This window comes from Schistocerca nitens, chromosome 9 (assembly GCF_023898315.1).
Source record: "Schistocerca nitens isolate TAMUIC-IGC-003100 chromosome 9, iqSchNite1.1, whole genome shotgun sequence".
NCBI classification, from domain to species: Eukaryota; Metazoa; Arthropoda; class Insecta; order Orthoptera; family Acrididae; genus Schistocerca; species Schistocerca nitens.
Window position 1 is genome coordinate 179,734,205 of NC_064622.1, and position 13,166 is coordinate 179,747,370.

The 13,166-nt window shown below is 43.4% G+C and overlaps 1 protein-coding gene across 1 annotated transcript in view; it reads right to left on the minus strand.

Moving 5' to 3' along the window:
* Positions 1-1,586: 1,586 nt before the first annotated feature.
* Positions 1,587-13,166, minus strand: part of LOC126204088 (RYamide receptor-like) — a 307,130-nt gene continuing 295,550 nt past the window's right edge. The window contains exon 3 of the mRNA XM_049938507.1: positions 1,587-1,691. Coding sequence (XP_049794464.1) covers positions 1,587-1,691 — 105 coding nt within the window. The remainder of the gene's footprint in view (positions 1,692-13,166) is intronic.

The following is a 13,166-nucleotide window of genomic DNA, read 5'->3' on the forward strand; positions in this document are numbered from 1 at the left end:
TTGGCACGTTGGATCGACAAAATTCCGAGCTGGTTGGAGGACCCTGCCCATAGTGCTCCAGACGTTCTCAGTTAGGGGGAGATCAGACCTTGCTGGCCAAGGTAGGGCTTGGCAAGCACGAAGACAAGCAGTAGAAACTCTCACCGTGTGCGAGTGGACATTATTTTCCTAAAATGTAATGCCAAAATGGCTTGCCATGAAGGACCCCAAGACGGGGCGTAGAAGATCGTCGACGTGCCGCTGTGCTGCAAAGATGGCGCGGATGACAACCAAAGGCGTCTAACTACGAAAACAATAGGCACCTCAGGCCATCACTCCTCGCTTCGGGCCGCATGGAAGGCGACCATTAGGCTGGTATGCCACCGCAGCCATCTCTGGTCCCTGTGACTCAATTCGAAGCGGTAGTCATACCTGAAGGTAATTCTACTGCAGTGAATGAGTTTTCAGGCCGAAGACATATTTAGAGACGTCCCAGATGGCGATGGGATACCAATCTGTCGCCCGCATCTCGTGGTCGTGCGGTAGCGTTCTCGCTTCCCACACCCGGGTTCCCGGGTTCGATTCCCGGCGGGGTCAGGGATTTTCTCTGCCTCGTGATGGCTGGGTGTTGTGTGCTGTCCTTAGGTTAGTTAGGTTTAAGTAGTTCTAAGTTCTAGGGGACTTATGACCACAGCAGTTGAGTCCCATAGTGCTCAGAGCCAGCCAACCAATCTGTCTGTAGCCCTCCATACTGCCCAACAACCAGAATTGGCATTTTGGGATGCCATTTCATTGCATAGTCCGACCTCTCTGTTTGTCACCTGCGGCACTGTTACAGCACAGTGGTACATGACGATATTCTACGATCCGTTCTGTTGACCTTCATGGCAAGACATTCTAGGCTTACATTCCTGCAAGATAAGGCCGCCCGGATACGGCGAGAATTTGTGCTGTTTGTCTTCGACCTTGGCCAGCAAGGACGCTGGATCTCTGCCCAACATTTGGGGTATTATGAGAAAGGCCTTCCAATTGGACCGAATTTGGCACGATATCTCTCAGGAGAATGTTCAACAACTCTATCAATCAATGCTAAGTCGAATAACTGCTTCCGCGCCACCCCTCTCAGCTTGGCACCTAAACGGTGACTATTTCACTTAGGTCTTAAATTGGCACTCTATACGTCTGTTCCACAGGAAACCTGAACAACGACTGCCCTCGCCCCGCATAAAGGGGTGCAAACAGTAGCATTGTTAACCACCCAGGAAGACAATGGCTTCTACTGAAAAGGCTCGCCCAGTTCCGAATGTTGGAGAGAACCAGCGATGGGTAAGTGGTACGACTGACTACGTCTTACTACTGTTGATAGCCGTACCGATTACATGTATCTTTGATCACGGTTTCGCCGAAAGTAGACAATGCCCCAGCGAGTGGATTATTTTTTCGACTACTTCCACTGAGAGTGCGAGTTATACTCATGTTGCTTCTTATTCTGCTAGAGCTAGTGTGATCAATTTTACAAAAATGTATTATTTGGTTTGCGTACGTCGAATGATATTGAAACAAGGGAGGTGTAGACGGCCACTGTAGGGACCTGTGTAGGCGTGTACTCACTCGTTGATGTAGGGGAAGACGTCTTGGAGAACGTTGTAAGTCTGCAGTGGCAGCCAGCAGACTGCGAACAGCGTCACCACGATTACCAGCATCTTGATCACCTGCACAGTCGAGAGCAGAGCACATCTACAATCATATTACATTAATAACTCTGCTGTTGAACACCAATAGACTCTGTATGTTTAATGCCAAGTGATTAAGATTTCATTTCGGGGTTGTCAGTAGACCATCACTATTAATACGTTAGTCAGGGCACATTACGTTCGTATTGTAAAACAGTATCATGACTGAAACTGTGGACTTCTTAAGTCTTGACACACAGCTCGCATCAAAAATGTTCAAATGTGCGTGAAATCTTATGAGACTTAACTGCTAAGGTCATCAGTCCCTAAGCTTACACACTAATTAACCTAAATTATCCTAAGGACAAACACACACACCCATGCCCGAGGGAGGACTCGAACCTCCGATGGGACCAGCCGCACAGTCCATGACTGCAGCGCCTCAGACCGCTCGGCTAATCAAATGGTTCAAACGGCTCTGAGCACTATGGGAATTAACAGCTAAGGTCATCAGTCCCCTAGAACTTAGAACTACTTAAACCTAACTAACCTAAGGACATCACAAACATCCATGCCCGAGGCAGGATTCGAACCTGCGACCGTAGCGGCCGCGCGGTTCCAGACTGAAGCGCCTAGAACCGCTTGGCCACACCGGCCGACGCTCAGCTAATCCCGCGCGATACAGCTTGCATCAAAAGTAACTAGATTACATACTGAAATATAGCTGTAGGGATCTAGATGAAGAAGTGGCAGACTTGAAAATTATCTTTCTTTCGAAAATTGATCAGCAGTTGAATTCATTTATCAACTACAACATATCAGAAATTTTTACTTTCTGAATTGTTGACATCGGTATTTGATATATAAATGTAGCTCTGCGGTCATACAGCTGTAATTTAAAAATATACCGCATCGTTGCGTCTATCGGTTGAAGGCTGGTTAATCAATCACGAGAAAAATTTGACGCAAGTAGAGAAAATAATGTAAATATTTGAACAGTCATGATCAATATTGCACTTAAGTAGATTCAGTACATTATAAACACACAACTTCCAGTATAATGGATACATAAAATTTGGGACGTGCACCAGCAAAATATGAGCACCCATACGGGGTTTGGGCAGAACTATGGAAACACCGCGAGAAGTGAATGCTCGTACATAAATAGAGACCCTAGTCGAGCCTGAAGGTTGCGCTGTTGTACTTGACCACGAACGATACCTGTGCAATGTCCTCAACATATTATAAGTGTAAGTCGTGGTCAGAACGATGTTCTGTATAGTTATGAATACATTATGTCGGATCAAACAGATTTTGTGTGTGGGCACTCTTGGTACTCGTATGGATTGTGTTTCTGTAACCAAGATAGTCGGAGTGTTGGAATTTCTAGCGGATCAGTACGCTGATTTACACCGCATACAGGGAAAGTAATAGAGGAATGTCATTTGTTTGGACGAGTCTTGTTCCACAGTGCTTCCTGCTTCTGGGCGAGTTTACGTCTCAAGAATGAAACACAGCGAGGGCTCTTTGATGATTTGTGCAGCCATATCGTGTTATTCCATAGGCCTGATGGTTACTCTTCACGATTATGCAACCATTTCTGCTGATCGAGTCCACTCCTTCGTACAATGTTTGTTGTTCAAGGGTGATGCTGTGTTCCAAGAAGGCTGTTCAGACTTCTCGCAATATCTGGGACTGGTTGCGAGCACGAGGGTGAATAGTCGCTTCTCCCCGGGCCACTGCAATCACAAGCTCTCAGTATATGTGTTCTGTTTTGGAGGGAGATGTGTATGGTCGCTATCCACCCCCATAATCGTATCTGAAACTTCACTATATTGCTGGAAGAATGATATAAGATTCCCTTGAAAACCTCACAGAACATGTATTTATCCGTTGCGGGGCGACTGGAAGTTGTTTTGAATGCTCACGGTTTGCGACCCCGTATCAGCCATGGCAATGTGTTGTATTTTGGTGTTTCCATGTTTTTGTCCACCCAGTATCGTTATGGACTTCAAATGCACATGGTCGCTGCACAAATGCGTATTATAAACGGCAGGGCACGAGGGATTAAAAACTGATGCACATACGTTTTATTATGTCTTAATATAAACTCGGTTTGTTGGCATCTGCAAATATTACTGAATTAAAGCTCCACGTCCGCAGCTTGTGGTCTAGTGCTAGCGTTGCTGCCACTGGATCATGGGGTCCCAGGTTCGATTCCCGGCTCGGTCGGCGATTTTCTCTGCTCGGGGACTTGGTGTTTGTGTTTTACGCATCACTTCGTCATCATTCGTGAAAATAGCTGTATAAAGAATGGAACTTTGTACGAGCGCTGACAACCGCGATGCTTAGCGCCGCCGGCCGTTGTGGCCGAGCGCTTTTAGGCGCTTCAGTCTGGAACCGCGAGACCGCTACGGTCGCAGGTTCGAATCCTGCCTCGGGCATGGATGTTTGTGATGTCCTTAGGTTAGTTAGGTTTAAGTAGTTCTAAGTTCTAGGGGACTGATGACCTCAGAAGTTAAGTCCCGTAGTGCTCAGATCCATTTGATTTGTTGAGCGCCCTACAAACCAAATATCATCATCATCATCATCACAAAGCTCCATCTTCAGGATTCACACTTTTAAATGTGGTGGCTCTGCTGTGGCCGTACGTGGGGAAGGTATTACTATTAAAAGAACGGTTTTGCGGCATCGGCCTCAGGAAGGAAGTCAAAATCAGCCATGGAATGTGTTGGCTAGATATCTACGTAGTTCTGGAGATTGACGCTTCAGTAACGTTTGTGCAGTGTATTACCGGTGAACGGGATTGCTAAATACGGTGCCACCAAGCAGAGTGTCCACAACTGACTACAAGACGGGAACCGAACTCCAGTCGTAAATGTGGTGTCACCGCCAGACACCACACTTACTAGGTGGTAGCCTTTAAATCGGCCGCTGTCCGTTAGTATACGTCGGACCCGCGTGTCACCACTATCAGTGATTGCAGACCGAGCGCCGCCATACGGCAGGTCTAGAGAGACTCCCTAGCACTCGCCCCAGTTGTACAGCCGAATTTGCTAGCGATGGTTCACTGTATACATACGCCTTCAGCTACGTCATTTGCTACGACCTATCAAGGCGCCATATTCAGTTACTATTGATATTGATATTGTGAATCATGTACCGTCAAGAGCGACGTTCGTCATTAATGGATTAAAGTTAAGTATCAAACTAATTACGTCCGCTTTCTGAATTCTAATTCCTTGTCATGTTCCAGACCTCACGCCAGTATAGTTCTTCCCTCCTCACGCCAGCCTGCGTGAGCTAAAACGCGTGCATTTCGGCCTCCTCTCGTAACACGGTGTTGGCTCTTCTGCCAACACAACAGTAATACTCCCAGCTGGATCGACAATGTGAACTACTAGCTCAGCCATTAGCAGTGTTCCATTAATGCCATGCATTGGACCTGTACAGCCTCTGCACCATTCATCAGTCATATGTGTGGTATAGCTGCTACAGCGTCATCGAGCAGCGTTATCAGCTGGGTTAAAGCTGGTCTATCAGCAGTCAACGAAGTGGATTCACTGGTAACCATATCGTGGTAATCTTCGAGAGTCCTGGGTTCAACTTGAGGCGTCCCCATGTTTCTACCAACTGCCTTGTGTTTCGTGGAATGTACGCCGATCCCGCTGTGTAAGCACACTTGATGTGGAGATGACACCTGACCTGAGGCAGCAACGGTGCCGTCGCAGCTGTTGTACTGCCTCAGAATTTCGCTGCGTCAGCACACTCACTCGCTATCTGCCAGCCACGGCCACCTACTGGGCCACAGCCATCGACCTCTTGTTGTTACTGAGAAGCACCCTCGTAGACGTCCCCCGCGGTGGCAGAGATTCCGTCCCATAGCTTCCCACACACGCCACTTTGGAATGGCCACCCCACAACACTCGTATTACCTGGCTGTGACGCTGGTGTCAGCATAGTGCTCAATGCACGACACGACGACTACATTGGGAATAATGCGTCAAATGTCAATTCAGAATCAACTACAGCACTATTAAGTACCTTTTGTATTTTGGGAAAGTCCCTCCATTGTTTATTCTCAATGGATTGCGCTTGCAACATTCTTTTTTTGGCACATATGTCGTCAAAAATTGATGCACTCAGATTTTGATGACATCGACTTTGTTTGATACGCCGTGCAATGAAAACAAGAACACCCTTGAAGGTCTGTTATTAAAATTTTCAATTGACGGTCTAGTTCCGTAACGTTATCAAAAACAAAATGCACCTAATTTTTTAAGCGGAATACAGTTGTTGCACACCAGTTATAGGTTGTCTCGCTCAGGGTTAACATGGTGAATGTTACGTTATTTTCTCTCGCAGGTATTATTAACAGTGAACATAACAGAAATAGATAAAAGAAAGCTTTTAATAAGTAGTTGAGACAATGATTGAACATAATTGGCAACCAGTCAGAGGAACGAAAAGATCAGAAGTAGTTGAAATTTGAGACTATAGTATGTGAAATTACTTTATCCATTATATTTCAATAAAAGTATTGAGAACGGTACGCGTCTTTTCATTTAGTATGTATAACATGGGTGCGAAACATTATCCACAAAAAATTTGAGCTTTAGTGAATGTCCAGGGCTAGAGCTAGAGTTGTATGTGTATCATTTTCTAGTAGTTATTCATATTATCTGTAGTCTACTGACGCTCCGTGCGAGGCAGCGCGCCTTCATGGAAGCGTCTACTAATATAATTTATTTACAATTTTCGTAGAGCTTTTTTGGCTATGAGACATACCTGTCTACAGCTGCATTGTCTTCTAATCTCAAAAAAAAAAAAAAAAAACAAAAAAAAACCTGAGAACGTCGTTTACAAATACGTTTAAATACACTCCTGGAAATTGAAATAAGAACACCGTGAATTCATTGTCCCAGGAAGGGGAAACTTTATTGACACATTCCTGGGGTCAGATACATCACATGATCACACTGACAGAACCACAGGCACATAGACACAGGCAACAGAGCATGCACAATGTCGGCACTAGTACAGTGTATATCCACCTTTCGCAGCAATGCAGGCTGCTATTCTCCCATGGAGACGATCGTAGAGATGCTGGATGTAGTCCTGTGGAACGGCTTGCCATGCCATTTCCACCTGGCGCCTCAGTTGGACCAGCGTTCGTGCTGGACGTGCAGACCGCGTGAGACGACGCTTCATCCAGTCCCAAACATACTCAATGGGGGACAGATCCGGAGATCTTGCTGGCCAGGGTAGTTGACTTACACCTTCTAGAGCACGTTGGGTGGCACGGGATACATGCGGACGTGCATTGTCCTGTTGGAACAGCAAGTTCCCTTGCCGGTCTAGGAATGGTAGAACGATGGGTTCGATGACGGTTTGGATGTACCGTGCACTATTCAGTGTCCGCTCGACGATCACCAGTGGTGTACGGCCAGTGTAGGAGATCGCTCCCCACACCATGATGCCGGGTGTTGGCCCTGTGTGCCTCGGTCGTATGCAGTCCTGATTGTGGCGCTCACCTGCACGGCGCCAAACACGCATACGACCATCATTGGCACCAAGGCAGAAGCGACTCTCATCGCTGAAGACGACACGTCTCCATTCGTCCCTCCATTCACGCCTGTCGCGACACCACTGGAGGCGGGCTGCACGATGTTGGCGCGTGAGCGGAAGACGGCCATAACGGTGTGCGGGACCGTAGCCCAGCTTCATGGAGACGGTTGCGAATGGTCGTCGCCGATACCCCAGGAGCAACAGTGTCCCTAATTTGCTGGGAAGTGGCGGTGCGGTCCCCTACGGCACTGCGTAGGATCCTACGGTCTTGGCGTGCATCCGTGCGTCGCTGCGGCCCGGTCCCAGGTCGACGGGCACGTGCACCTTCCGCCGACCACTGGCGACAACATCGATGTACTGTGGAGACCTCACGCCCCACGTGTTGAGCAATTCGGCGGTACGTCCACCCGGCCTCCCGCATGCCCACTATACGCCCTCGCTCAAAGTCCGTCAACTGCACATACGGTTCACGTCCACGCTGTCGCGGCATGCTACCAGTGTTAAAGACTGCGATGGAGCTCCGTATGCCACGGCAAACTGGCTGACACTGACGGCGGCGGTGCACAAATGCTGCGCAGCTAGCGCCATTCGACGGCCAACACCGCGGTTCCTGGTGTGTCCGCTGTGCCGTGCGTGTGATCATTGCTTGTACAGCCCTCTCGCAGTGTCCGGAGCAAGTATGGTGGGTCTGACACACCGGTGTCAATGTGTTCTTTTTTCCATTTCCAGGAGTGTACATCGTGGCAGCCCTGCAGCCAGGCGACTAGCGCGAGTTTTGGTGTTCTCGTAAAGATAAGTCATTTTAGATTATAAAACATAAAGATTAGTACTGATTACGTGGTAAATAGGTGTATTAGTGTGCCTTTTAAGTGTACCATTAAAAGTTTCATTTTTCTTTACGTAATATAGCAGAAAACGCGAGAAGACCGTACAGTCGTATTTTCTGTTTACGTTCTGCTGCAGCAAATCTACAGAATTTCGTTTAGTTGTTCCTTGCTCTCTCCAACAATTTAAATTAGCGTATCTCTTCATTATTTAACTAGCATTTCCGGACAGTAGCGTAAAGTTTAAGTAGTTGTTTCAGAAACTTTGCACTTTTGTTTTTGTTTACACACAGTTGCGTATAGGCCAAATTTGTGTAACCGAATTTTCGTGTCTATCTGTAATTTAACTGGCTTATTCTTAATAAACCATTACATTGTTAGGTCGGGGCTTTGGTGTGATGGGTGCTGTAGTTTTTTCCATGTGGGTGACTGTAGTGGCGTGGGAATAGGGGAAGTAAATGAGACTCATCAGTGGTTTTGTAGGATTTGTAGTAGAGATAGGAAGATACTAGAACAGGAGGGGAAAATTGCCGCCCTTCAGGCTGAGTTAGACAAGGCCAGGGGAGATCTTGACAGGTTAAGGAGGGAGAAGGGTAAAGAGAGGTAGGAAGTGGCAACAGGTAACAGGAGGAACAGGCCTAGAACTTTGTCTGACAGCTTCATGGTGAATGTGGAAAATAGATATGACCTGTTGCTTCAGTTAGAAGCTGGTGAGCCTCAAGCAGTTGCAGGTGTAGACAGGGCACAACAAACTTTCAGCAGCAAATTGAAAAGTAAGAATGTAAGGAAATCAGTAAAGAGAAAGAAAGTGTTATTGTTAGATAGTTCCCATGGAAGAGGTGTTGGCCAACTTTTGCAGGATGAACTAGGGTCAGAATACCAGGTCACCAATTTTTTTAAACCTAGTGCTGGTCTGGAGCAGGTGACAGAGGATTTAGGATCACTGCAAAGATTTCACTAAGGAAGACACCGTGGTTATAGCGGATGGGGCAGGTAACAGTATTGACAGAGATCCTGGGTACAGTATAGAGTGTGACCTGGCGAAGATTGCATCAGCATTGAAGCATACTAGTGTTGAGTTTGTATCTGTTCTTGGGCGCCATGACCGACCTCATTTGAACTCTTCTGTCAAGAGAGTTAATTTGGAGCTTGAATGGCTGCTAATGTCGGGTGCAGGGTCACACATTGGTGTGGTTCCTATTGATTCTCTCAGTAGGTGAGATTATACTAGGCATGGCCTTCACATCAACAGGAAAGGGAAGGGTAAATTGGCTGGGGAAATAGCAGGAAAGTTAAAGGGGAGAGGCACTGTCATGAGTGGTAAAATACCAGTGGTTATAGGGTTCAGAAAAGACCCTTTTTTAGGGTACGGAGGACAGAAAGAAAGCAAATTATAAGAAAGGTTAGAACTGAGACAAACCTTAAGTTTGAGAAAGGAATCGAAAAACATAATTCCAGCTTATTACATTAGCATAAACAGCTATTGGTTAAGAATTTTCAACAGTCAGCAGATGATATAACTACCAAATTTTAACTCAGCTAATGTGAAATGTCAGCTATCTTTATTGCATCAAAATATTCGAGGACTGAGAAATAAAATTAATGAATTGATTACCTGCATAGATGAATTAGAGTCTTCAAACCCAGCTGACATAATCTGCCTCTCTGAACATCATGTGACCACTGGTATAGAACATTTAAGTGTTACAGGGTTTAGGTTAGCATCTCACTTTTGTAGATCAGAAATGGAGAAAGGAGGAGTTGCCACATTCATTAGGATCTGTCATAAATTTAAGAATATAGACATTCATAAATTTTGCCTCGATCAGCATATGGAACATGTGCAACAGAATTAGAATTTCACAAAAAATCCTTCATAATATTAAGTGTATATCGAGCACCTGCAGGTAACTTTAGTCTGTTTGTAAACCACCTTGAAGCTGTACTGGCCCACTTAACAACCAAAAACAAAGAAATAGTGGTTGCTGGTGATTTCAATGTAGATTTCCTTAAAGACTCTCCCAATAAGAACTTATTTGAGTTAGTAACACTGTCATTCAACTTAATTCCCACTGTAAAGTCCCCGGCCAGCCAGAGTGGCCGTGCAGTTCTAGACGCTTCAGTCTGGAACCGAGCGACCGCTACGGTCGCAGGTTCGAATCCTGCCTCGGGCATGGATGTGTGTGATGTCCTTAGGTTAGTTAGGTTTAATTAGTTCTAAGTTCTAGGCGGCTGATGACCTCAGAAGTTAAGTCGCATTGTGCTCAGAGCCATTTTTTTTTTGTAAAGTTTCCCACTAGGGTAGCCACTTGCTCACAAACAGCCATTGATAATACCTTTATAGAAAAGTCCAATGAACAAAATTATATTACAAAACCAATAGTCAATGGCCTCTCAGACCATGACATGCAGTTCCTTCTGTTAAATGTTAATACTGAACAGGATATAAAATCTGTTAACTCTGAGCTCAAGAGGGTAATCAATAAGCCAAAAATTGATTATTTTAGGACACTCCTCAGAGACATTCACTGGACTGATGTTTACAGTGCTCATGGCATGAATGAAAAATACAACGCATTTGCTAATAAAGTGCTTACATTATTCGAACACTGTTTTCCCCCAAAACTTACCAAGGTTAGAGCAAAGTCTACAAAAAAGCCATGGATTACTCGAGGAATAGGGTTATCTTGTAAAACAAAAAGAAAACTGTATCTGTCAATCTGAAACAGTTCCGATGTTGATGCTATAGCACATTACAAGAAATACTGCAAACTATTAAAGACTGTAATACGGATGTCAAAACAAATATATTACAAGGAAAAGATAGTCATATCAGACAACAAAATAAAGACAATATGGGATATAGTGAAGGAGGAGACCGGTAGAACCAACATGAAGAGGAACAAATAGCATTAAGAGTACATGATACAGTGGTGACTGATGTGTATAGTGTTGCAGAACTTTTTAATAAACATTTTATAACTGTCACTGAAAAGATGAGGTTGTCAGGTTCGGTAGATGCTGCTATGGAATACCTCAGACCAGAAATTTCAAGCAACTTCCATAATATGAATTTGACCCTCACTACCCCAACAGAAATAATGTCCATCATAAAATCTTTAAAATCAAAAACATTTAGTGGGTGTGATGAAATATCAACAAAGTTAATTAAAGAATGTGATTCTGAGCTAAGTAACATATTAAGCTATCTGTGTAACCAGTCATTTATCAGTGGAATATTTCCTGAATGGCTGAAATATGCTGAAGTTAAGCCACTGTTTAAGAAGGGAGATAAAGAAATAGCATCAAATTTCCGTCAAATTTCACTGTTGCCAGCATTCTCAAAAATTTTCGAAAAAGTAATGTACAGTCGGATTTATTACCATCTTATGTCAAATAACATACTGTCAAAGTCGCAGTTTGGATTTCTAAAAGATTCTGATATTGAGAAGGCTATCTACACTTATAGTGAAAATGTGCTTAATTCATTAGACAAAAAATTGCAGGCAACTGGTATATTTTGTGATCTGTCAAAGGCATTTGACTATGTAAATCACAATATCCTTTTAAGTAAATTAGAGTATTACAGTGTAACAGAAAATGCTGCAAAATGATTCAAATCTTATATCTTTGGCAGGAAACAAAGGGTGTTATTAGGAAAGAGACATTTATCAAGCTATCGGGCATCATCCAACTGGGAACTAATTACATGTGGGGTCCCACAAGGTTCCATTTTTGGGCCCTTACTTTTCTTGTGTATATCAATGAGCTTTCATCAGTAACATTACCAGATGCCAAGTTCGTTTTGTTTGCCGATGATACAAACATTGCAATAAATAGCAAATCAAGTGTAGTCTTAGAAAGATCAGCTAATATAATATTTGTGGACATTAATCACTGGTTCATAACCAATTCTTTGTCACTAAACTTTGAAAAAACACACTACATGCAGTTCAGAACTTGTAAGGGGTGTCCCACGAGTATATGTCTAACATACTATGACAAGAAGATAGAAGAAGTGGACAGTGTTAAATTCTTGGGATTACAGCTTGACAATAAATTCAACTTGGAGGAGCACACCACAGAACTGCTGAAGCGTCTAAACAAATCTTTGTTTGCAATGCGAATTTTGTCAGACATAGGGGATATAAAAATGAAAAAGCTGGCATACTATGCTTACTTTCAGTCCATAATGTCATATGGGATTATTTTTTGGGGTAATTCATCAAGCCAAGTTAAAGTTTTCCGGGCACAAAAACCTGCAGTAAGAGTTATATGTGGTGTGAACTCAAGAACATCCTGCAGAAGCCTGTTTAGGGAACTAGGGATACTACTGCTTCACAATATATTTATTCCTTAATGAAATTTGTCATTAAAAATATATCACTTTTTCAAACCAACAGCTCAATGCATGGAATCAATACTAGAAATAAGAATAATCTTCACAAGGATTTAAAGTCACTTAGTCTTGTACAAAAAGGTGTGCATTATTCAGGAACACACATTTTCAATAATTTGCCAGCAGCCATAAAAAGCTTAACAACCAATGAAGCTCAGCTTAAGAGAAGCCTAAAGGATTTATTGGTGGCCAACTCCTTCTACTCCATTGATGAATTTCTCAGTAAAACCAACTGATATATATATATATATATATATATATATATATATATATATATATATATATATATATATATATATAAACTTCTGCGCAATTTCAGCGCAGTAATGTGTTCATTGTAAATGTGTGTGAGTGTGTGTGTGTGTGTGTGTGTGTATATAAGTACAATCTAACTTCTGCACCATTTCAGTGCAGTAATGTGTTCATTGTAAATAAGTATTATAGTAGTTGTATTACATGTTTATTACCTTATAAATAAAAAACTTTTTTATTTTAAATTCAGTGCATTAGTATTTGTAAAATGACTTTCATATAGTGTTCATTAAAAATGGCGATCGTTCCACTTGGGACCTGTGGAATGGTACATTAGCTTATTTGTTTTAGTTGTAAATATTTGTCATGTATTGTTGTTTTTCTGACATGTTCCACATCCTGGAGGACCTCCTCACTACGGATCAATTGGAATAAAAGTAAATCTAATCTATAGCATTATCGAACTTCCTT